Source organism: Lissotriton vulgaris, chromosome 5 (genome assembly GCF_964263255.1).
Source record: "Lissotriton vulgaris chromosome 5, aLisVul1.2, whole genome shotgun sequence".
Lineage (NCBI taxonomy): Eukaryota > Metazoa > Chordata > Amphibia > Caudata > Salamandridae > Lissotriton > Lissotriton vulgaris.
In genome coordinates, this window is record NC_141693.1 from 1,600,435,116 (window position 1) to 1,600,461,566 (window position 26,451).

The following is a 26,451-nucleotide window of genomic DNA, read 5'->3' on the forward strand; positions in this document are numbered from 1 at the left end:
GGGGAGGACCAGCTACCCGGGAGGTCTAAATCTACATAAATGGATAATCCACCCATTGCTCTCCCTGATCTGGATTTCCGTGCGGGAACAAAGAAACACTTGTACCCCTGTAAGTGGTAATTATTCACCGGGGCCCATGTCTCCTGCACACAGATTACGTGAAATTTTCTAATGTAGTCATGCCACTCTTTGTTATTAAATTTGCCTGCCAGGCCTGCTGTATTCCAAGAGATCAATCTCAGTGCCTCCCCCCTCTGCTCTAATCCCCCCTGGGGCCTCGATTGTTTCTCCTGCTCTAGCCCTTGCGTGTTCAACCCATCTCCCCCTCCTATACATACTTTGTCTGTAACCCTCGGTTCAGCATACACAAACTCCCCAACACCACTCGGTGGGGTTTGCTGAACCTGGAGGCTTTGCTCCTCCATCTCCTCTGCCAAAGCACCCTTTTCCTTGTCACCCAGTGGGGCATTATCCGTTTGTCAATCTACCCCCTCGAGACCATTCAGACAGTTGAACCGATTAAAGGTATGAAAGGGTGGTTCTGGTCGGCCAAATAATGGTCTGGGGTTGGATTCATAGTGTCTCCCCCTCCGGCCAACCCTCTCCCAGTTATCATGATTTTGGGGCGGTTGTAATGGAGCAGGGATAAGGGGAAAAAAGAAAGACACACGAAGGGTTTGAATGGTAGATTCCCTAGATCTGTTCTTTCCTTGGCATATATAAGACACAGTTCCTGCGTCCCTGAAGCTCACCAATATGCAATCCCCTATTATGGATTTGTATGTTTTCCCCACCCATGGCACCCTTCTTACCATTATGATTTCATTATTAAGGTGTACCGGGAGAGGTCTGTTTATATTTAACCACTTGATTACCCTACTTTTTAGGGAACAAAAATCCTCAGTTTCACCTACTTCAAGTGGAGGGACGCCCGCCATGACTACAGTGAAATCATTTGTCTCAGGGGGTAGATTAGGCCTACGTGGTCTGGGGGGAAGCTTCATTAGGGGAGTCAATGTGGTGCTATCTACCGGCTGTGCCAGGGGAACAGGGACTGCAGAAGGAATGGGCGTATTAGAATTGAGGGACTTAGTTGGCACGGACTTGGTCCTCAAGGGTTGTTGCGGGACCGCCGCATTCGCGGCCTGTAGAGGGGCTGGATTTGCTGCACTATTTGAGGGCTGGTGAGAGACCAGTGGGGTAGAAATGGGCTCTGAATGCCTTCCCTGGTGACCAGCCGGGATTTTCATGCTACTTAATGTTGCCTTCAGAATGGTAAGTCTAATCTCGACCTTTTTTATACTCTCACTGATTGGTAGTAATAGAGACCTAAGCAGGAATTCCAGGTTACCAAGCGGAACCACAGAAAGGTGAACATTAACAATATTAGTTCCTGTATCTTTTATCAGAGCGGGAGCCAGGGCATCTTGGACAGTAGGTTTGGGATGTGATTCGTCCGGTAATTTCGCTGCCAACGTAGGGGGTTTTGAGGACCTCCCAAAATCGGAGTGAGAGATTTTGGGTTTGCTCTTCCCCTGAGCTCCCTTCGATTTCCTCCTACGTTTATTAGGAGGGGGCCCAAGTACACTTAGCGTAGTGGCAGGCTTGGGTTTGGCTTTCCTAGCCTTAGGGGCTGGAGGGAGTTGGGAAACTAAATCAATGGTCACCCTGGTGGGGCTTGGGCTGATAACTGGGGCTATACTCATGGTTGGAACTGGTGGGATGTTCGTACAATCCCTCAACAGGAGTGGGACATCATCTATTGGAGTCAACTCCTCCCTAGGCGTAATGGGATGATCTCCAAGGGGTGTATGTTTCAGGCTATCTATTGAGCGTCTCCGCTCTGCCCTTAGCCGGGATAAGTTACTCTCCTTGTCCCCCTCCCCCACAGCCCGGGAGAAATAGTTCTCCAAGGTCTTGTTTTTAACTCCTCCCTGCTTCAAGGGGGTACTCTCCCTTGCCGGGGACGGCATAACAATAGATGGTAGATTGTACTCGGCGGGGGGCTGTAACAACAAATAGGACCAGGATTCAAATAGCCAACACAAGAAGGTAGGCCCAGCCCGGCCTACTCCGGCCTATGACGGCCTTAGACGGTCCCGCCCTTGTCCCGGGCTTCTCCCGGCGCGCTCCCGCTCGCTCCCGCGTAGCGGAAGCCCTAAGGACTGTTATACACTATGCAACTCAATGATAGGCTGATAGGCGGGGGGCGTGGCCAGCGGGGAGAGCAGCCCAGGTGTTGCGAGTTGGGCGCGCAGGGACTCCTGGACACTGGAGTCCCTGCCAGAAAGCTTGCAGCCCCGCCGACACACTTGCCTGCCCCGCGGTTCCCTCAGCGATGACACAGGCACTCAGCAGAAGTCCAGGTGTTTTCCTCGAGCGCTGCGGGACCCGCGAAGCGGGTCCGGCGAGGCGCTAGGCGGCTCCTTGGTGAGTAGGGTACAGCAGTCCGCAGTCCTCGATGAGGCAAAAGGTCAGTTCCACGCACTCCAAAAGGGTCCCAGTGAGCAATGGGCCGAGCCCGATTTTACTCCGTTGGCGGGGGCGTGGCCAGCGGGGAGAGCAGCCCAGGTGTTGCGAGTTGGGCGCGCAGGGACTCCTGGACACTGGAGTCCCTGCCAGAAAGCTCGCAGCCCCGCCGACACACTTGCCTGCCCCGCGCTTCCCTCAGCGATGACACAGGCACTCAGCAGAAGTCCAGGTGTTTTACTCGAGCGCTGCGGGACCCGCGAAGCGGGTCCGGCGAGGCGCTAGGCGGCTCCTTGGTGAGCAGGGCACACCAGTCCGCAGTCCTCGATGAGGCAAAAGGTCAGTTCCACGCACTCCAAAAGGGTCCCAGTGAGCAATGGGCCGAGCCCGATTTTACTCCGTTGGCGGGGGCGTGGCCAGCGGGGAGAGCAGCCCAGGTGTTGCGAGTTGGGCGCGCAGGGACTCCTGGACACTGGAGTCCCTGCCAGAAAGCTCGCAGCCCCGCCGACACACTTGCCTGCCCCGCGCTTCCCTCAGCGATGACACAGGCACTCAGCAGAAGTCCAGGTGTTTTCCTCGAGCGCTGCGGGACCCGCGAAGCGGGTCCGGCGAGGCGCTAGGCGGCTCCTTGGTGAGCAGGGCACAGCAGTCCGCAGTCCTCGATGAGGCAAAAGGTCAGTTCCACGCACTCCAAAAGGGTCCCAGTGAGCAATGGGCCGAGCCCGATTTTACTCCGTTGGCGGGGGCGTGGCCAGCGGGGAGAGCAGCCCAGGTGTTGCGAGTTGGGCGCGCAGGGACTCCTGGACACTGGAGTCCCTGCCAGAAAGCTCGCAGCCCCGCCGACACACTTGCCTGCCCCGCGCTTCCCTCAGCGATGACACAGGCACTCAGCAGAAGTCCAGGTGTTTTCCTCGAGCGCTGCGGGACGCACGAAGCGGGTCCGGCGAGGCGCTAGGCGGCTCCTTGGTGAGCAGGGCACAGCAGTCCGCAGTCCTCGATGAGGCAAAAGGTCAGTTCCACGCACTCCAAAAGGGTCCCCATTTTATTTATTTATATGTTTACTTACCTGTATTTGGCCGTATTCCGTAGTTTACTAACTCCCGCCCGCCCCTCCTCCGCCTCACGTCACCGCCCGACAGCACTCCCACCACCGACCGCTACTGGTCCCAGGACAGGGTCGGACTGTCCTACAGCGCAACATGGCAGTCCTAATGGGCTGATCTGACAGGGAGTGTGTGGACCGCTTTTATTGGTTGTTTGTGGGTCAGTTTTATAGTCTGCTAGACCGGTTATTGCTGTCTGTGTCCTGTTTTTAACACACAAATATTGCCTGCAGCAAGCACAAACGCAAGCAGACTCTCATACTTTGCAAAATGCCTATACCGAGCGCCTCTACAAGTTCTGTTACGATCTGCAAATGTGGCCACTTTTTAGCTGTCTGATGCGGTAACTTTTATTTTGGTGCTCGGGCCTGTTTTCTGCCCCAGTATCCTCCCTCCCGAGGGTGGCAGAGCCCCCCGATAATCTCCTGAGTCCCCCTGCAGGCTGTGCTGGTTCGAGAGGGGCCACGCATTCTGCTGGACAAGAGATCTCTCCCTGCTGCAACTGGCCCATCGAACCAGGGGCTGGAATCAGTACTCAGGGAGGCCCTGGGTGATGATTTCATGGGCCCTTTGGGTGACCGCCTGCAAGTAAGCACCTTCGAAGCTGCCCTTTAAAGTGCTGGACAGTCTTTTTGAGAACACTGATGGATAAATGTTACTTTGTGACCTTTCGACTGCGTTTTTAGGTGGTGGACCAGGTGTTTCGCAGAAGAGGCCAAAAGCCTATCAATAGAGGAGCTTGGCCACCCTTTTTCCTGTGAAACCCACCTCAGGACACCAAAGAAGTGGTGAGGTGAGTTGAGTAGAACTCCACCTTTCAACATTGAAATCAAACTTAGAGATGGTGTGTGGATTGGTCCTGTCCCCCATGTGCATTATTGCAAGTGATTATTATACGGAATTCTGAACACTGCAATATATATGACATGGATGTTTTTATTTCAGGTACCTATCATAGCCGTAAGACGTGAAATGGTCTTGTGCTATGCAATGTGGAAAATGACAAAAAAACTAAAACCCTGCTTAGATTGTTTTTGTGTGTTTGTTTTGTATTTGCTACAAGTGATCTCTTTTCGGAGTATGTTAAAGCAAATATGGAATTTTAGTGACTTTTATACCCTCCACCTAAATTCATAGATTTAGCTTTCAAGCGGTGATGGAGGGAGTTGGAGAGGGAGAGGGGAACTTACCCAAATATGGCGAGAGGTCGACATGGGTGGAGCTATCAATAGTGCACCAAGTGCAGCCGCGGTCTGTGCAGGTAACAGGTAAGGTAAGGGGGAATTCCAAGGGACGATGCAGAGGGAAAATCAAATAAATAATTAATTTTCTCTCTGCATCGTCCCTCGGAATCCCCCCTTATTCGGCCCCACCGCTGTTACCTGCTCGGACCGCAGCTGAAGTGCAGTGGCACCAGGGTCAAGGTGTTTGAGTGGGCCTCGGCGACCCAATTTCACTGCCCAGCCATGTTGCTCAGGACCCAGTTTCCTTGCTGGCATTGTGGCCCATGGCACCCTTGCTACGACACAAGTATCAGCTCTAAGATGAGCCCTCGCTCTTACAGCAGGCCGTAAAATGGCGTACCTGTGGTGGTGACTCCGGAGAATACCCAGCACTGGCCAAATTTCACCGGCATCCCTGTCTGGTGGTACTTCAGCAAGATGTCCACGCTGCCCACCCAGGCCGTGGGGTTAGTTCCCGCCGAATAATCTCCGGACCAGTCACCGGCCACCACGCCATTATCGTCCATTGAGTTCACCTGAAAAGAGCACAGAGGTAAAGAGACGTAAGGATATGGTAATAATAGCTTCTTTTCATATAGGCTTATTTTCACACACTATAAATAACATGTTTTACTGTCATCTAAATTAATAGTATCGGCCTCAGAAGAACAGAACCTACTAATCTCTGCACAACCAAGGACCACCCTACATCAACCACCACCTGAACTTCCACCAGCCCTCCAGACACTTGCGCTCCGCCTCCCTCTGCCTCGCACCCCCGCATCTGCAGAAGCAACGGTGGGGGATGCTCCTTTTCCTACCTCAGGGCTAACTCATGGAATGAATTCCCCCTGCACCTGCGGACCGCCACCTCTCTCTTACCACTCCACACGTCACTCAAGACCCGGCTATTCAACTAGTCCCACCTGAAGCAACTAGACACCCAGCGCCTAGACACCCTCACGGGTGATGAGCTGTGCTTTATGAATCCAGCTTGATTCTCTGATTGAATCGGTAGCCATACAGAGGACTCCTGCATCACAGCGGCGAGATTTGAGCTCACTGATCCACAATGCCTTTCGGCCGGTGAAAGCCATGTTCCCCTCAGTATTAATGGGGCGAACCTACGAAATCGGACTAGTAGCAATTTTTGCAATGACCACTCTTTTTTTACCAACGCATTTTCCTCTTCTTAAACGAACCCATAACTTTGAAGGGGAAACAGGATTGTTAACACTGCGTTAAACATATCCCACGGCTGTTTTTGAACAAAGATACACAGAGGCATGTCTTCGAACTGATCCCCACCACCCGTGCTTGGGGTTAAGAGGTTTTCTACAACTACACAGGTTGAAGAAAGTGGGCTTACGTTCATTATCTGTATTTAATTCCAGTTTAACTGCATTGTGTGTAGTACTTTCTAGTGTTCATTTTTCACTGAATATTCAAGTATATTTGAAATAACTCGGAATAACCAACATATCAGTGTGCACGAGCCCTCCTACCTGAGCGGCGGCCGGCGCAGTGTGCGTGTCTTGAACCCTGTTGTAAAAACCCCCCCTCCCTATTTGAACTGCGAAATATAGCAATATTAATGGTTCTGCGACCCCTCAGGCCTCTGGTCCCTGGTGCCACTGCACCTGTCGCACCCCAGGAAACCACGCCCCTACTCTCAGATTTTGTGTTATGTGAACTCTTTTTCACCTCTTCGCAGTGGCTTTCTGGCAGTTATGCAGGACGGGCCCGCATTTGCTTATCTTTTGACGAGCCCACATTAATCATAAACTACGCTGTAAAAACACGTCTAACTCATCTGGGCGCGCCCGGCCGCAGAAGAGGAAGGAAGGGCCCTCCCGCTGAGCAGAAGCAGCTCAGTCGGTGTCAGAGGAAGGTGGAGATAAAAAGAGCCCAAAGAAGAGGGGTGGGGCGGGGGAGGTCTCCCATGCATATCATGCAGCAGGCTGCTCCCTCCGGCCAAGCCCCTGCCGGGAATGCCTGGCACACTGGCCTAAAAGGGATGGGGCGCTGCGCTCCCTACAGAGACGGGCACCGCGCCTCCCGGCTCCTCTGAGGCCTGACTCTTACGTCATCTTCTGCAGCCCGTTGGTCGCAGCAGTGTCCACCTTCCCAGAGGGACAAGGGCCACGGCAGCTCCAGAGAGGGGTCCCCAACATTGGCTGCGGCATAGAGCCCCGTACGGTGTTCATTGATGCTAAAGAGACCTAAAGTCTGACTGCTGCCAAGAAAAGCAACCACCTCAAACTGAGCGTCTTAGAGAGAGCAGCAGGCCTGAACTCCAGTGTCATTGAACCGAGGGCCCCAGAAGCAACTAAAGCGGCAGGCCTGAACTCTGGTGTCATTAAAACTGAGGGTCCCAGAAGCGAGCGGCAGGCCTGAACTCGGGTGTCATTAAAACTGAGGGTCCCAGAAGCGAGCAGCAGGCCTGAACTCTGGTGTCATTAAAACTGAGGGTCCCAGAAGCGAGCAGCAGGCCTGAACTCAAGTGTCATTAAAACTGAGGGTCCCAGAAGCGAGCAGCGGGCCTGAACTCCAGAGTCCTTAAAACTGAGGGTCCCAGAAGCGAGCGGCAGGCCTGAACTCTGGTGTCATTAAAACTGAGGGTCCCAGAAGCGAGCAGCAGGCCTGAACTCAAGAGTCCTTAAAACTGAGGGTCCCAGAAGCGAGCGGCAGGCCTGACCTCCAGAGTCCTTAAAACTGAGGGTCCCAGAAGCGAGCAGCAGGCCTGAACTCGAGTCCTTAAAACTGAGGGTCCCAGAAGCGAGCAGCAGGCCTGAACTCAAGTGTCATTAAAACTGAGGGTCCCAGAAGCGAGCAGCAGGCCTGAACTCAAGTGTCATTAAAACTGAGCGTCTTAGAGCGAGCAACAGGCCTGAACTTAAGTGTCATTAAAACTGAGGGTCCCAGAAGCGAGCAGCAGGCCTGAACTCAAGTGTCATTAAAACTGAGGGTCCCAGAAGCGAGCAGCAGGCCTGAACTCCAGAGTCCTTAAAACTGAGGGTCCCAGAAGCGAGCGGCAGACCTGAACTCCAGAGTCCTTAAAACTGAGGGTCCCAGAAGCGAGCAGCAGGCCTGAACTCCAGGGTCCCAGAAGCGAGTAGCAGGCCTGAATTCAAGGGTCATTAAAACTGAGGGCCCCAGAAGCAAGCAGCAGGCCTGAACCTCAGTGTCATTAAAACTGAGGGTCCCAGTAGAAAGCAGCAGGCCTGAACTCCAATGTCATTAAAACTGAGGGTCCCAGAAGCGAGCAGCAGGCCTGAACGCCAGAGTCCTTAAAACTGAGGGTCCCAGAAGCGAGCAGCAGGCCTGAACTCCAGAGTCCTTAAAACTGAGGGTCCCAGAAGCGAGCAGCAGGCCTGAACTCCAGGGTCCCAGAAGCGAGCAGCAGGCCTGAATTCAAGGGTCATTAAAACTGAGGGTCCCAGTAGAAAGCAGCAGGCCTGAACTCCAGTGTCATTAAACTGAGGGCACCAGAAACAAGCAGCAGGCCTGAACTCCAGTGTCATTAAAACTGAGGGTCCCAGTAGCAAGCAGTCAGCCATACATAGCCAGTCTCTAGCGCCATTAAACTGAGGGCCCCAGAAGCAAGCAGCAGGCCTGAACTCCAGTGTCATTAAACTGAGGGCACCAGAAACAAGCAGCAGGCCTGAACTCCAGTGTCATTAAAACTGAGGGTCCCAGTAGCAAGCAGCCAGCCATACATAGCCAGTCTCCAGTGCCATTAAACTGAGGGCCCCAGAAGCACATGGCAGGCCTGAACTCCAGTGTCATTAAGGGTGAGGGTCGCAGGTGGAAGGCCCGAAGTCCTGCACCATTAACAGGGAGGGTCAGAGGAGGTAGGCCAGTACTCCAGTGTCATTAAAACTGAGGACCCTAGGCTCAGTCATCAGACAATAAAGCACAGAAGATGCTTGATTTTGGACATGGCTTGGCAGTTCGGGCTGGACTGTTCCCATGAGGCACAGGGTCAAGACTGATTTGCATATGGCCATGTCTGAACTGGGGTGGCGTGGTGAGCAAAATAACAATGGATTAAACCCAGATCTGTGAGTGGGGGTGAATGTTTTCCCAATGTGCAACATTCCGTCCATCATCTTGTGTGTCAGTCAGCAGACAATAGCCAGAACACCACTGTAATTAAAAGTGAGATCGCCAGACACCTGCCAGAGGCTGAACCCCTATGTCATTAAAACGGGGGGTCCGAGAGACCAGCATGGGGTCAGAACCTGATTCTGATTGTCTTTACCTCTGAGGGCCAAGACACTACAGCAGCCTGAAATACCATAGGCATTACAAATGAAGGTTCCTGAAACTACTAGAAAGCTAGAAATGCTTGAGCATTGGGAACAGGGGCACCAGACCCCCGCATGTCACAAGAGAGACGCGAGGGAGAGAGAGTAGGTTCCTCTTGCAGTCTGTAGGGCCCACTGGCAACTCGCTATAAACCTGTGTAAACACGGAGCGTAGAAAGAAAGTGTCTGTCACACACGCCATGCGGAGCAGGCAGGCTGTCAATGTTTACTCTTGTGGAGAAACAGGTGGCACTTCCTGAAAAATGTGTTAACCACGTGCCAGAACCTGCGAATCACAGCTTCCGCAGGAAAGACCTGAAAACGCAGCCACCTCACGTAAGAATGAATAACACATACACCTCACGAAAGACGTGCAGTTTTCGTGCACGTTACGAAAGACTTGAAAACGCAGCCACCTCACGAAAGAAGGAATAACACATACATACACCTAAAAAAAAGACGTGCAGCTTTAATGCACGTTACGAAAGACGTGAAAATGCAGCCACCTCATGAAAGAAGGAATAACACACACACCTCAAGAAAGACGTGCAGCATTCATGCACGTTACGAAAGACGTGAAAACGCAGCCACTTCACGAAAGAAGGAATAGCATATACACCTCAAGAAAGACGTGCAGGTGTAGCATTCATGCACTTTTCGAAAGACGTGAAAACGCAGCCACCTCACGAAAGAAGGAATAACATATACACCTCAAGAAAGACGTGCAGCATTCATTCACGTTATAAAAGACGTGAAAACAAAGCCACCTCTCGACAGATACTATTACACCTTACGAAAGACATGCAAAACAGCCACCCCACAAAACATGCAAAACACGCACCTTTACCAAAGACAAGCAAACACGTGCAGCTTTACCTAAGACAAGCAAACACATGCACCTTTACCGAAGACAAGCAAACACATGCACCTTTACCGAAGATCAGCAAACACGTGCACCTTTACCAAAGACCAGCAAACGCATGCACCTTAACCGAAGACAAGCAAACACATGCTCCTTCACTAAAGAGAAACAAACACTTGCACATTTACAAAAGACAAGCAAACACATGCACATTCACTAAAGACAAGCAAACACATGCACATTTACAGAAGACAAGCAAACACATGCACCTTTACCAAAGACCAGCAAACGCATGCACCTTAACCGAAGACAAGCAAACACATGCTCCTTCACTAAAGAGAAACAAACACATGCACATTTACAAAAGACAAGCAAACACATGCACCTTTGCTAAAGACAAGCAAACACATGCACCTTTACCAAAGACCAGCAAACACTTGCACCTTTGCTAAAGACTAGCAAACACATGCACCTTTACCAAAGACCAGCAAACACTTGCACCTTTGCTAAAGACAAGCAAACACATGCACCTTTACCAAAGACCAGCCAGCAAACACGTGCACCTTTACCAAAGTCAAGCAAACATGTACACCTTTACCAAAGACCAGCAAACATGTGCACCTTTACCAAAGACCAGCAAACACGTGCACCTTTACCAAAGTCAAGCAAACATGTGCACCTTTACCGAAGACAAGCAAACCCATGCACCTTTAATGAAGACAAGCAAACACTTGCACCTTTACTGAAGACAAGCAAACACTTGCACCTTTACCAAAGACAAGCAAACACGTGCACTTTGACCAAAGACAAGCAAACGCATGCACCTTGACCAAAGACAAGCAAACGCATGCGCCTTTACCAAAGACAAGCAAACACATGCACTTTTACCGAAGACAAGCAAACACGTGCACCTTGATCGAAGACAAGCAAACATGTGCACCTTTACCAAAGACAAGCAAACACATGCACCTTTACTAAAGGCATACATAACTACACCCGCAGATGGAGAAACACTGAGCCATCACTAAACACAAATGAGAGACTGCTCACAAATGATTAACAAAACACGATGTACTTCACAAAAGAAGACTCACTAGTCAAGGAAGAGCAGAGACTTTTGCAGGAAAAGTACCTCCCAGAATCTAGCTGTTAAAAGGGAGTGAAAAGGAGACCATTTTGAATATTACATATCGTGTTCGATAACAGGGAGCGGAATTCTGTGGCCGTCAATTTAAATTAAAAAGACTCAAGTCATGTTTTTGTAAGGCTGCTAGCAATATTCTTGGCGCCTAAGTGGAGCACTTTAACACGAGTGAGGCATTCCAGGTATCTGGGGGTTGTAGTGACGACAGATTGGGCTGGGGTTTGAAGCCGTAGTCAGCTTAGATGTAAAAAGTATGTACAACGTGTGATGATAATCAAAATGTTTTAATGCAATCATGTTTTGTATACTAAATACAGCCTGAGAATCGTTTCCTCAAATGCAAGAGGCGATTGTCTCAGGACAATTCTGTGTCCTTTTCTATAGAGGGTGCCAGTATCTCGGGCCTTGGGATTTTCACATCTCCTGTGGGCATCGGTGTGGTCACCTACCTGTAAAGGAATACAGTCCCCCCATTGTTTGGAGTCAGTGGCATGGATTCTATGTAACAAATTACCACTCGATGCCTTAGAGGCTTAGCTTTGCCTTCGGAGGGTGATCAGGGTTAGTTATGATTAATTTCTGTCTGGTATTACTCTCTGACACAGGTTCTTGCACCATTCTGCAAAGCCACCATGGACTAAAATCACTAATCAGGAATGATCGGTCACAGCAACAGGGTGGCACGTATGTTCTGCTGGGTGGAGATTGGCAGCCATGCCACAGGCCAAGACCCTAGGGTGTTCAGAAAGGGGATTGTCACTTAGAAGCAGTTTAACGTTTGTATTACCACTATGTGTGTGTCACTGATAATGCAGTTGCACGACCTGGAAAAGGTACTTTTTAAAGAACACTGTTAACCTCTGACTTCCTAGGTTATATTATTATTTCAAATAACATAAAGCTCTGTAGGCGACATCTACAGATTCGACTGTGGTTTCGGTTGGTATTGACCTTTGAACCATTCAGATTTTGTCAGACAGGCTCAGGCGAATAAAGGTTACTCATTCTGATATGCTATATAAATGTCTAAAAATCGTTATGTCCTTCAGTTTTTTTGCTATATGGCACCCTTAGTTATTTCTGATTCGAATGGCGTGCTGTGTTACAATATGGGGATTTCATTTGTGATATTAATTTAAATCAGCCAAAATATTGTATCTATGATATTGGCTACCAACATATTGTATTTAAAAGGGAAGTAAAGATTTACTATTTTAACACCACATCTGCTCACTTTGGTAATATACGAGTTTTTTAACAAAATACAAGGTACATCAATCAAAAAATACAATACCTATCAGCAGCATATGTCTGGCTGCAGACAAATGAACACCAGTTCTCAAGCTCCGTAGTTCGGCTGTGAGGAGAAGTCTGAGGGAAACTAACTCCGTGCAAAGGACCTCAATCACAATCACATATAGTGACTGCTACAATCATGCACCTTAACTCAGAAATACTTGATGTACACACCACCCATGCATTTTGTGTCTATTTACGTAGCAGCCATACTTTTAATGTCATCTTTTCACAGGTTATTCTTTCAATTGGCCCCCATATATCTCTGGGTCTAGTTGCTTCGGGTAATTCATCGACGTACATGTAAAGCTGTTCATTACAGAAAGTTACATCTTTTGGCCATTGCTTCTGCGTATGGAGCCTATCTCAACCCCAGCGCATCACCACCTGCTTCTTAGTCATGAGGATCAGATGTCAACAAACTTCCGTACATTTGGATGTATGTCTTTCACCAATCCCAACAAACACATTTGGAGGGACATACCCAAAATGACTGATGTCATCGTAGACAGGCAGTCAATGATCTCCCCAAGTAATTTTGGTTCCCATAGCAGCGTCACGCCAGATGCAAGAACTCTGCCATGAGAGCTGGATATCTGACACATCCCTCGGTCTACTGAAGCCCACGTCTCAGCAGACTGGCAGTTGGTGCAGCAGTTTCCAATGGTTGATACCCAATCTACAGTTACAGGTCAATTAATGCTCCTGTTTTACATTGTTGATGTACTGGTAGCCAACATCATGGGCACATTATTTGGGCAGGTCAACTGAAAAGCACCGATATTTGGAATAACACCTTAACAGTGCTGTTAAACTAATACTGATTTCAAATAAAACAACTGGAATCAAGGTCTGTAACTTCAGGAATAGCTTTGACAAGACTGTTATGAGCACATGAACTGTATGATTAAAACTAACTTGATCTGACTAATATTAACTATTATTTTAAACGTTTAGATAGTGTAGTTGAATGAATATCCATTTATTAATAAAAATGAATATATCTATATATATTTATCATATCGTATGATATACATTATTGCAGCTCTTTGAGGTGCTTACCAGAGCAGACACCACCCGGGTGACGTTGATAGGGTCGCCTCGTCCTGGGTAGGGCATGCCAGCCCGGTCTAGCAGGTATAAGCATGCGTCGAGCACCCCTTTATTAAACTGAGGAGAAAGAGTGGGCTGTTAATATCTGCAATGATCTCCAGCACCTTGTTCGAGACCCTTAATCCCTCAGTAACTTACCTGCCCAAAATTCCATGAGCGCTCGCCAATCTGCTGCTCAGTCCCGTAGTATATACGTCCAATCTCACACAGAACATACTCTCGCTTCCAGGACTCGTCGCTCATAAAGACGGTATCCACTGCGGAGAAAAAAAGAGTGGGGATAAGAGGCTAGCTTATGCATCTGCATAGCCCTTGTCAATGATCACCGGTTCACGTATCTTTATCATAGCAGCATGGTATATCTTCAATTAAGCATGGAATGTCACTGTAGAACTCCCCTACATTTTAGGTTCTATGGTTATCCTTCTGCATGTATTCTGGACCGGCAGTTGCTCACATCTGCTGGCCTGTGAGCACCATCACAAGATTAATGCCAGAATAAATCATCCTTAAATCAGGAATACTAGAGCATGTTCGCTACAATTTTGCGATGATTTTGTCCAGGGCAGCAAAAGGCTTAGGCATAACCCTGATGATGACTTTTGAATCCTAAAACTGATCCTGTGAATGCAAATGTCAATGATGCCATTCCAGGAGATAAAGAGCAGCTCCATTCTTACATGGGGTCAATTAAATGCTATTGTAAAGTTGTAGCAGATTTTGCTGCTAGAACTAAAAATGTACCTTTACTGCTTAGGAAGGGAATGTTGTTTCCGTGGAAGGATGTACAACCAGAAGCGTTTACAAAATTAATGCAGTAGTTGGAAATGCAGGCATTCTGTTGTCCCTTAATGTCAGATGGAAAACGATGGTGACTGGAGATGCGAGTGCGATTGGTCTGGGTGCTAAACTCTCCCAGATTCATGGCACTGAAGACAAGCCAGTGACTATTGCCTCTCTGTCAAAGTGAAGTTCTGAAAGGAATTATTCTGTGATCGAGAAGGAGGCGTAATCTGCTTCGAGGGGTCATGGGTATTTTAGAATGTACATATAGGGTTTTGATATGATTTTGGGAACAGATCACAGGCCTTTTCTAAAAGTTTTAGAACTGGAAGAACTGGATCTGGAAGAAGGATTTCAGGGTAAAAGTGGTAAAGAAAGGAGACAACGATTAGGTACTCTGGATTTTAATGATGAAGGTTATGAGAGAAAGAGGGAATAACAAAAGGTTACTGTGAATACTTACTCAGGATTGGGCACTGATGAAGATGCTGGACTCAAGGGTCCAGCGGTGACGCAGATGGTTGTGAGATAATAGGTGGCGTTGAAAGTAGTGTACATGGGGGTGCATGTGAGGAAACGAGGCAGCGATGAGGTACTTACATTGACACCATGGGTTGTAGAGGATGTAGACAGCGTGTTTGGGGTCCCTTTCCATGACGTAGCTGCCGCCACGTGACTGCGTTTTCACCAGCATCTGCCACCTGCCGATAGGCGCCTGGGCTGAAGTATTCACCCACAGGGTGACCTGGTTCCCGGTCGCCTCACACACCTGTGACCCCCACTGGCCGTTGTCGAACTCGGAAACCTGCGGCACCAAGACCATCGTGCCCTTGGACACCTGAGGAGAGTTTCCTGCAAGGAGAGAAAACAATAGTTATTGGAGGGACTCGCCCAGGATCACACACACAGTAAGAGCTCGAGTTAGAGAAGCATGGTAAGGTGAAGGAACTCGCCCGGTCTTACCAACATTCCGGGGCAGGGCTCAGGCTAGACTGGGTAAGGGTGCCTAAAAAGACTCGCCTACGATCACATGGTGAGGCAGAGCTCGGGTTAAAGTGAGGCCCGAGAGATGAAAAGACACGCCATGGCCACGCACAGTCAGAGGCATGGCTCAGGTTAGACCAGGGCAAGGGGAGGTGAATGGACACGACTCAGACTCAGCGCTGTAAAATCTGCTCTGGGCCATTTGACGAACGCAGACCAGTTTAATTCATGTAGTCAGGGGTATGGATGTTTTTCGAGATTTATGTAAATGTATAGGCATTTATATAGCGCACTACTTACCCGGAGGGTCCCAAGGCGCTTCGACCGCTGCGAAACCCTTCCTGGCTTCCCTGAGAGATGGTCCCTTAATGGGTATCTCCAGGGTGAAACCAGGCATCCCCGGCGGTTAGTGAAGATGAGGCAAGCTAATGCCCAGAGTTGCCGAGTGTGATCGCTGATCAGAGTGGGCACCGAGGCGAGAGAATTATCGAGTCCGCTGACCCTGGTCCAGAAACCTGCCGCGCCGGGAATCGAACCCTGGTCCCGGGCCGTCCTCTGCTCTCGGGTCTGCCGCCTCTAACCAGTGAGCCACACTACTTATGGGGGACATTGTGGTGTTTGCCTAAGGTCAGGCCGAGAGTCAGAGGCAGAGCTAGTATTAGACTTATGCACAGGGAGTGGAGGGGGTCTTGCTTAGATTACAAACGGAAGCTGGGTAAACTGGAGGCACTGAAGCGCTGGCATCTGCAGGGACTCGCCCGAGTCCACACAGTTTGGCAGAGCCATGACTGAACTGACGCATATGAGGAGAATGTGATTCGTCTGGGGTCACAGTCAGCCAGTCAGCTGGGATTATCCAGCTGTCAGTGCGGCAGAGCCAGAGAGGTCATACGAGGTTGAGGCAGAGTTGGGGTTAGACTGACACACAGGTGAAGGGCTCGTCTCAGGTCACAACCAGTCATTTATTATTACTACTACTACAGTCGGCGAACGTGCCTCAGTCTCAAGCAGAATGTCAGCGCAGAGCCGTCATCACGCTGCGGAACAGGAAGGCTCTGCCGCGCGCCGTCTGTCTGACGTCACCATGTCACCCAGGGACGTGCATTGAGCCGGATACCTTCGCAGAGCCGCGCTCTCCCGTGCCTCTGTCTCCCGGGGCGTGTCCCCAGACTCACCCTCGATGGTGCCCCGAGGCTGTCCATGTTCCATTCCCTACCAACCTCACCTCAGAAGCGGTGTCCCCCGCCCGCCCTCGAGCGACTCCGCATATCACCCGCCACTCCCAGGCCTATCAGGAACTCCGTCATCTCACGCCAGGGCCCAGTCTGCACCGAGGCTTTACCCTGCTGTGTCTCCCCCTCCGGGCCCTCCCCAATGTACGGCCGGAGCCCCCACAGCTTCACAAGGCCCTGGTCACCAAAGAGGCTTCCGTACTTCACTATTTAACAGTAAGGTACCTAGGCCCGGGCATGGTCAGGCACATACATAAACATAACGTGTATTTGTAGAGCACGTTCACCCCTGACGGGGCATCTTGGCGCTGAATAACAGATGTTTACAGACTCGCCTTAGTTAGGCTGTTGGGACAGTCAGTCTTGTAGGCGTGTTAACCCCTTCGAAGCTAATGACGAGCTGGGCTCGTCATGGCGCTTACCTGCCGTGCGCTGATGACAAGGCCAGCTCGTCATGAAATAAAGTAAAACAACAATTTGCAGCACAGGACGGGAAAACGCCTAGCAGCCATGTGGTTAAAAGAAGGTTCTTGTGTGGAAATGATGGTCCTTGAAGGAAGGTTTAGTTTGAAAACCTTTATTGGTTACATAGGTGATATGTAGCACAACCCACGACCACTCATCCTGGTATTCCCGCCATAACTGCCAAACCTGCAGAGCAGCAGCGTTTGAACGAGAACTCCAGGATGAGTGACATATCAAATAACAATAGCGCACGAGGGCAGGCGCGCGGACTGACAGGTTGTCCTTAAATAAAAAAGAACAACTTGTGACTATAACAAGGGGCAGTGTCTCTGATAGGACTGTTGCGCAGGGCAGAGTCATAGAAATTATGCAAACAGGTGGTAGGGCGTGGACGTTAGGGCTGGAGTAGCGTCAGTGATATGGGCGGGTTGTTTTACCACATTCTGAGACTGGCTGTTCAAGAGTTACTCTTGTAAGCCTATTTGTACCTGATGTATGACTGACTCTGCCTCAAGCCCCCCAGCCTTCCACAGGCACACGTCTGACAGTACAGTCTGTTGGGGCTGACAGACATTAGTCCGGGCGCTAATTACCAGTCCTGGAGGGAGGTAGGCCCAGCCAAGCCTCAACTACAGGCCTAGGCCGACAAGCGAGGCACAGAGGGGCGCGGCTGGACCACGGTAACTGGAGGGGGCCGCACACTGCAGAGGCAGCCCAAAGAGGGCAAAACGCAGCCTAGGAAAGTCTGCGAGGCTCGGCAGGACCCCAGGAAGTGGGAAAGGTCCGCCGGCTACCATGACCCCAGGACTGGAAGGGATGGTGAAGGGCTGATAGGGAGGTGTCGGTCTGGGCCCGAAGGTTGTCTAGGGGCAGGGGATAACAAGGGATAGACACTGCGGCGGTACCGTGTGAAGGGGTTGGGGTGACAGCTGTGGAGTAGGAGGGACTAGAGCTGTAAAGGACAGTGAGGGAGCGCCAGCAGTGAGGGAGCTCTGGGGGGCGCTACAGGGAAGGAGTCCAGCTGTGAGAGAGCGGCAGCAGTGGTGGAATAGTGCTGCCCGCGCAGGGAGCAGTAGGGAGTTCCGTCTGTGAGGAATCTGCAGCGAAGGTTATGGAGCGCTGGCTGTGAGTGAGCTGCAGGGAGTGCAGCAGGTGTGGAGGAGTGGTGTGATAGTGTCGGCTGTGAGGGAGCTGCAGGGAGTGCAGCAGGTGTGGAAGAGTGGTATGATAGTGTCGGCTGCGAGGGAGCTGCAGGGAGAGCAGCAGGTGTGAAGGGGTGGTGTGATAGTGTTGGTTGTGAGGGATCTGCAGGGAGAGCAGCAGGTGTGAAGGAGTGGTGTGATAGTGTCGGCTGTGAGGAAGCTGTAGCGGATGTGCTGTCTGTGAGGGAGATGGGACAGTGGGTGTAGAAGCGGTGCTTGTATTAATAGTTTCAGCGTTGGCCCTCTGGTTTTGATGAGTGCTGGTTTGAGCGAGTGAGCTCTGGTTTCTGATACCAAAGCTAATGTAAGATACTCGCAAGACCTGAGTGTCACAAACAATTTTGATATAAGAAAGGGTGTCCGTCAAGGATGTATTTTGGCTCCCTTTCTTTTTAACTTTTATATTATTGATCTGGATACCGTTCTACAGGAGGTGCCGGCTGACTGCCCTAGAGTCGGTCGGAGGGGTATTCCAGTTCTTTTATATGCAGATGATGCAGTTTAAATATCTAGGACTGAAAGGGGCCGCCAAGCTCTTTTAAATGCTTTTAAGTCCTTCATGACAGATAGAGACCTAATGATTAATAATTCTAAATCATTTATCATGCAAGTAGGTCAACAACCCAAAAGAAATTTTCTATTCAAAATAGATGAAGCGGTAATCCCGATATCAAAAACATTCTCCTATCTTGGGGTCCTTTTTGATACTAAATTAAATTGGGGCCCGCATCTACTTAAAAAGAAAGGAGAACTGGTCCGGGTGAATGCCTCTATTTTTAATTTTGCCTCGAAATTGGGGAAAAAACCTTCTGGCGCCATGCTGCAACTTTATAATGCTAAATCAGTGGCAACGGCCGTTTATGGTAGCGAAATATGGGGGTATGTCGCTGGCAAGCAGTTCCAGATCACTGAAAACTCCTTTATGAAGCGTCTTTTGTGCGTTCCCTCTGGCACATCCAACCTTGCAGTGCACGAAGAATTGGGGATACAATAAATATGTGATATCTTTGCGCTACGCCCACTGATTTGCTGGATAAAACTGTGGCTGAACCCTGATATCCCATTGACACACCTGATAGTGAGGGACTGCTTGTCTCAGAACAATGCACTGGCAATCCCATGGATAAAATATCTGAAATCCAGTTTCTCTAGACTAGGGCGCCTCGATTTGTTTAAAAATCCCAGTCAGATTGTCAAGGGGGACCGGGAGGTAACTAAACGGGCCTTCCTCATGGTCAGGAAGACACAGAGGGAAGGCATGGAACTCCAGAAGCCGAATGTTAGAAAATATGTTATGTTGAAAACGTGTGTAACTACTGAGCCGTATCTATTGGGTTCCCTGTCTTCCCATGAAAAGTTTTTATTAACCAGGTTCAGGTTGAATCTTTTTCATCACCTGCTTGTTAGGCCAAAAACTGCTAATTTTAATAAGACTGCAGCTCCCTGCGGCTGCGACGGAAAGTCTCCGCAGAATATGCTGCATTTTATATTTTTATGTAGTTTTTTATGAATACGCTATCTGGTTGTTTCTTTTAAGAAAGCTTAATTTTACTCAGATCAGACCAGCCTTGATGTATTTACAACTTTTGCACAATGATAGTATTCTCCAAGTGACTGAATTTTTAAAATTAACTGTTAAATATAGAAAATGTATGGATCTGTAGTGGCCCTCATGTAATGAATTTTTCCAATCTCCTGGCTTTTATGTAATGAAAAAAACTATACCCTTGCACCTTTTGTACTTTATCATGATATGTGATTTTAACAAAAGTATTATGAATTGTGAGTATTACTGTATATGCACTTTTATGGTTTTGAACAAAAACCGAAATAAAGTTTATTTGATGATTTGGAGTGGTGTGATAGTGTCGGCTGTGAGGAAGCTGTAGCGGATGTGCTGTCTGTGAGGGAGATGGGACAGTCGGTATAGAAGCGGCGCTTTTAGTAATAGTTTCAGCGTTGGCCCTCTTGTTTTGATAAGTGCTGGTTTGAGCGAGTGAGCTCTGGTTTCATTGGAGGAGTCGGGGATCAGGCTGCGGTGTAGGAGTTGATGTAGGAGCTCAGGCGTCTGTGTCAGTGTAGTGTAAAAAGCTAGTATCAGTGCAGGAGCATAAGTCAGTGTCTGAGATCTGGTTTCAGTGCAGTGAATAGGAGCTCCGGTTTTAGTTTAGTGGGCAGTGTGGGATTTCTGGTAAAACTGTAGGGTCTGGCGAGGCGCTCCGCGGCTTCAGTCTAGCGCTCAGCGCAGGGCCTTTGGTTTCAGTGCACAGGTCAGTGTAGGCGCTCGGGGCGCTGATTTCGTCGTGCCGCCCGGGGCCCGGGTTTGCCTGCACAGCCACACTCACCGATCTGGAACTGCAGGGAGATCTGGTCGCACTCGGCGTTGAAGGGCCGCCTGAGCTGCAGGCAGATCTGGAAGGGCTGTCCGCGCCGCACAATCAGGTCGTCGCACTCGTACTCGTTGGTGTGGTGGTCGCAGCGGTTCTTGCCGCTCCTGTCCTTCATCAGGTCCACGCCGGTCACCACGAGCATCTCATCTGAGGAGGGAAAACATGGAGGCAGTCAAAGATGGGCAGGGCGAGCTGGGGCAAAGAAGAGCTCTACTCCACACCAAAGATCCCTGCCCCCCCTACCCCCACCCTCACACACACACACACACATCTGAGTAAAATGTACGCTCTGGCACATGGAAGGTTCCCTGTCTGACATCTAAGGATGACTGTGCGCCCTGGCCCCGTGGCGGCAGTGCTCTCTCGCCCACTGAAGGATAGGCATAGGTTGTACCCTAACCCTCATCAAAGGGGGGCTATCTCCATTCTGTGGAAAAAGCTGTGCCCCGGCCCTCCTGGAAGGGGTCTGTGCCAGTGTGATTCTAAGCAGGTGCCACCCCAAGTTGGTGAGCAGCCAGCCTGTCTAGTGCCAATAGAAGCGCGCTCTGTCCCTGCGGGGGGTTCTCTCTCCCTCCCCTCATCAGGTAAAACTAGATATAAACTCCCCTCCCAAGAGGGAAACGCCCACCTTAGAGGAGTTCCCTCAGACTCCATTCAGCGCCCTGCTGAATGGATGGCCCCGCTGTGCGCATACGTGTGCGTGGGGCCAGCCGCCACTCTTCACAAGAGCACGCGCCGCCACGTGCGTGAGTGTCGCTCACCATTCGTCTCCCTGGTCGGCAGCTCGTCCAAAGGTATACCGTCTGCATCCACGCCTCCGTGCCCGTCTCGGCCATTTGTGTCCCTCCCGTCCCTGTGCCCTCTGTACGGGCTAGAATAGTCGTCCTCAGTCTGTTTGCTGCAACAGCCGCAACAGCGCTCGAAGAAGGACTTCTTCCTCTCCACCGGTGCCTCGATGGCAGTCACTCGGCTGGGCCGGTGGGGCGTGCTTGCAGCGACGGCGGGCGGCCACCTGCCTGGGTCCGCTCTCTCAGCTTCAGGCATTGTATCTGTAAAACACATTGGATATGGCTTAGAGCTGCATGTACAATGTGTAATCCAACACACAAACAATATCTGCAAACACACTATAGGTGCAACCTCGATAGATCATCAAGGACCATCAATCATCATTAAAGTTATAATCACAACATGATAGACACCTTCCATGACCAAAGGGGGGCAGACCAGAACCTTACAGACAGCTCCCACAACCCAATGTGGTAATCAGCTACTTAACAAGCACCACCCATACCCCAAAATGCGCCAACCACAACTTAATAGACAGCTTTCATGATCCAACAGGGTCATCAACTATCCAACGAGCACCATTCTTCACACACATGGCGCTAACCACAACCAACAGGCGACATCCACAACCCAAAGGAGTCATCAATAACCCAGCAGACCCTAACTGTAACCCATGAGGCAACAAGCACAACTCAACAGACAGCATCTGTACACCATAGTGGCAATCAATAGGCCAACAGGCCGCATCTGTAGCCCATGAAACACCTACTACAGCTAAACAGGCACCATTCATAACCTATAGAGGTCATCAGTAACCCATTATATCGAAGCCACAACCCACAATGCAAGAACCACAACCCAGCAGACAGCATCCACCTCTCAAGGAGGTCACCAACAATCCAAAAAGTACCGTTCATAACTAAAGAGGTGCTGAAAACAATCAACCAACACCATCCATAACACACAGTACCCATAAAAACTCAACAGACACAATATTTCAGAAAAGCAACAATAACCCAAAAGGCCCCATCCATAACCAATGAAGCCTCAAACACTTCCCAACAGAAAGCATCCATAAACCGGCAGGCCATCAATACTGCAACACATTCGCATTAGTAACACAACAGACACCCTCCATAAACCACTGAGGTCATCACCATGTAACAGGGACCCAGCTGGCAGTAGAGATGGGAAACTCACATAAATCAAAGACAGTCAACCTAGGGAACTGGTTTCGTCTTAACAGTTACAATACCAGCCAAGCAACTTAAAGAAGTATCATGTTTATCATATAGAGGATGACGTACAAAACATGATGACTCTTAAAACTCGGAAACAATCATGTGGGAGGGTATAATTATTTGCAAGCTCACACCCTTGGAGTAGCTGTCGGTGAATGTTTGAAAGTTTCACTTATAGAAGTCATCAACGACTAACACCATCTAGCATGCAGACACACACCATTAAAAGTGAAACTGGCCTAGGTGGTGAAAAAAGCCCTAGGTGGTGCACTATGGAAGACCACCTCAGTCTGAGCAGGGCACCCGTCCTTAGGGGTCGAGGAGGCAGTAAAGGTCTCACATCCACTGCTCGACTGTACATCTTGGGCTTATGATATTGTCTCAGATCATCGCTGCAAACAATGTGGCGACAAAGGGGTCTCTTTTTATACCCAGGCCCCTTGTGCAAGCGTTTTGGAAAGAGGCCGACAGCATTATCACAAAAGTCACAGGAATGACGCGGCCAGCAACTTCAATGTCGAATGTGCCTCCTCAGACCGCGGAGCCCTGGTGTCACCCCGAAGTTGACAACAGCCCTCATAGTTGCTAGAAAACATATTCCCAAAAAAGTCTGAAGAAGCACGTGTAATAAGACCTCAAAAGGGGCCACAGAATAAAAAATAATGAATATTTGCAGAATGAGTAAAAAGCAACCTAGCATATTATATGGATTGAGATACAACGTGTCCACCTAGAACCAAGTTCACTGTGAGGGAGCAACGCGTGCCGTGGGTTCATGTCACTAGCTCCCCAACCTATCAATAACCCAACAAGTATCATCGATAAGCCAACAGGAACTTGTCACATTACTACTCCAACAGATACACAATCTCTAAAGCCACAATTCATATATAACCTACATACACCAACAGCCAACCATGGATAAACCAACACATACCAATAATAATGCAACCTGCACTATAAATACCCTGTGTAATCCAAGCGATAGCACTGATAACTCAACAAACACCAATAATAATGCAAGAGGCAACATCACTAATCCAGCACCACCTATCAATAACCCAACAAGCATCATCCATAAGTCAAAGGGAACTTGTCATATTACTACTCCAACAGACATTAACACTCTCTAAAGTCACAATACATACATACCGTTCATACACCAACAGCCAACCATGGGTAAGCCAACTCATACCAATGGTAAGCCAATATGCACCATAAATAGCCAGTAAATAACTCAACATAAATATTCAGTAAAGCAACAGGCAGCACCACTAATCCACCACCAACCAATACGCGCATCAGTGAAAACCAGCAAGCTTCATCCATAACTCAAAAGGAACCAGTAACATTAAGAATTCAAGAGACATGAACAACTACTCTAAACATATTATAAAGCACTACAGGAACTCATGGCTAAGTCAACATATACCCTTGAAAACCCAAAATACACAATAAACAACTCAACAGGTGCCATAAAATACACAAAGAGAGACAATAAATAATGTAACTGACACCATAATTCTTTTATGGTAGCGACAAGCGCTAGTCATTCTTATGCTGTACAGAGTACTAAGCCGTCTTTGATTTTAATGATTATTTCCTGAGTCCTACAGATGAACACGCCCTACTGCCACTACCTAAGGATTGACCTTATAGATTCGTTCTATTGTATATTATTACCATATGACATACCAGAGCAGGCACTTGCGTCAGCCTTTGTCTCTTTTCACTCTACCTCTGCGGCAGGCAAATTGAGACAGGAATGACACCAGGCCCTTACCTGCATGCTGCTCCTTTTACTTATTTTTCAATTCACTATGAACAGTAGGAATGTAATGTTAAGCAAAGCGATTTACGTCAGATTTATGCCATCAGAATGTAACTGTAATAAATTAATATAGTTGAGCAGCTAAGTTAATTTTTCAAATGTTATTCAATAGGAGGGCAACACCGTATCCTTTAATTAATAGCACAATCAAGAAAACGAATCCTTCCAGGCTTATAATATTGCCAGCTGCAATCACTTTTGATCCAAGTGCTTTTATGTAAAGTCTTTCTTTCTCTTTCCTCTCCTTCAATCAATCTCCAAATACTTGTATCATTTTCATAATCCTTTATTATTTCATTTTCCAGACACTTTCTCATAGACCCATCCAACGTGTTTCATCCCTTAGGCTTATAGGGACTTCATCAGGGCCGACTTACTGTCTGCGTTCAGGTCGCACACGTTCCCGCTTCCATTTGAATATTATTTGGAGATTGAATATCCCAGCATGCATGGAAGATAAATCCACAGACCTTCCCTGATCAACCAGCAGGCACAATTGTTAACCCTGTTCCAGCGGCGATGGGTAGGTGCTAGAAACGCAGCTCAGGACAATACCAACCTTATGGTGGAAGATCTCCCTGAAGCTTTACCCGCTGGACACTGTCGTTGTCTGATTGTTTTTAACGCTAGGTATTGACAATCGCAACTTGAAGAAGGGTAATATAATAGTGTTATCCCTCCAAATACACAATTGTCGTAGCCATAGGAGCATACATACACCACATCCTATATAAATGAGTGTAGACAGTTCTTTTCACATTTAGATACCTGCTAAACTAGTCAATCTTGGTCCTGAAGAATCGCTAGATATACTCTCTGTAGCGAGAAACATGTTGACCTGACTATTATAACCCTTGGACCAGAGTTGGAAACATTACTTTCCACCACTCTCCTCCAGGTTAATCGTTTTTAACCAAAGCAGTGGCCCTTCTGAATAAAGTACTCTTGGCACCACTGGCTTTATTTTAACCCACCATATCCACGTCTACCACCGGTATCTGGTCCCATACCCACACTTCATCTATACAGCAGTTGGAAAAAGATCTCCGCTAAAGAGCCCCTCTTTGAGGTGTCGCCCGTTGGGTATTGCACCGCCGACCCAACGAGGAGCAGGCCCAAATGATGAAGCATGACACCTGAAAGGGTGTGTGAGAGCATTAAATCCAACAAAATGGATTCCCAGGGTGAACTTCTGACCACCCTTCCATAATCCACCTACATCACTGACTATACCAATCTTTCTTTCGGTAGGAACAGCACGACAACTCTTTGCAGAGACAATTGTTAACCCGTCAGGTGCCAGCAGTAACGCTGGAGCTGTAAAGGGTAATCTAAGGTCCACTGAGGACCTACCATCAATGACCCCCAGACAAGGGGAAGGAAAGACAAGAGGCTGTAGAGCAAGAAAACGCCAGGCAACGCTAGGGGTCCCCAAACCCAGTGAGTCTTTTACCCGCATAAGGAAGAGGACCCTGATGTTCAGTGCACAGAGGCCCTGGCAACAGGACCTCAGTGATCCGGTAGAGCTATCCTGGACCAGGGCTGCTCAATGTGTGTCCGGCAGAGCTGGAGGCCTGATCCTCAGCTCCACCACCGACTGGGCAATATAACTGGGCTTCTTTTACAGTAATTAATGCAAATATATTTTATGTGGACATCCAGGAAATCTGGGATGGATTCCGCACCTGTGGGTTTATATTCACAAATTTTAGGCAATGGAATCCTACAACTGGTTGTGTTGTTCTGCTAACAGGCACTGCGGATGGCATAATCCTGCCATCAGATTCTCTTGACGACGTAATCCTGCCAACTAGAGCTGCTCTAGATGATGTAATTCCGCCAACAAGCACTCAAAACGGAGTGATCCTCCTACCAACAGCCGCCCAAAACTGCATAATCCTGTCAACGCATGTTCTAGACGGCGTAATCCTACCAACAGCCGCGCGAGAGGATGTAATCTTACCAACAGCTGCGCTAGAGGGCGTAATCCTGCCAACAGGCGCGCTAGAGGATG

At 49.0% G+C, this 26,451-nt stretch overlaps 1 protein-coding gene across 2 annotated transcripts in view; it reads right to left on the reverse strand.

Moving 5' to 3' along the window:
• TGM1 (transglutaminase 1) overlaps positions 1-26,451 on the reverse strand; it is a 71,554-nt gene that overhangs the window by 28,229 nt on the left and 16,874 nt on the right. For both annotated transcript variants that reach the window (XR_015296046.1, XM_086923738.1), the window contains exons 2-7: positions 21,338-21,625; positions 20,532-20,723; positions 14,904-15,155; positions 13,659-13,777; positions 13,470-13,577; positions 5,157-5,331 (exon numbers count right to left, since the gene is read on the reverse strand). Coding sequence is in view for 1 of the 2 variants with exons in the window: in XM_086923738.1 (XP_086779864.1) it covers positions 5,157-5,331; positions 13,470-13,577; positions 13,659-13,777; positions 14,904-15,155; positions 20,532-20,723; positions 21,338-21,620 (1,129 nt within the window). In the remaining variant the exon portion in view is untranslated. The remainder of the gene's footprint in view (positions 1-5,156; positions 5,332-13,469; positions 13,578-13,658; positions 13,778-14,903; positions 15,156-20,531; positions 20,724-21,337; positions 21,626-26,451) is intronic.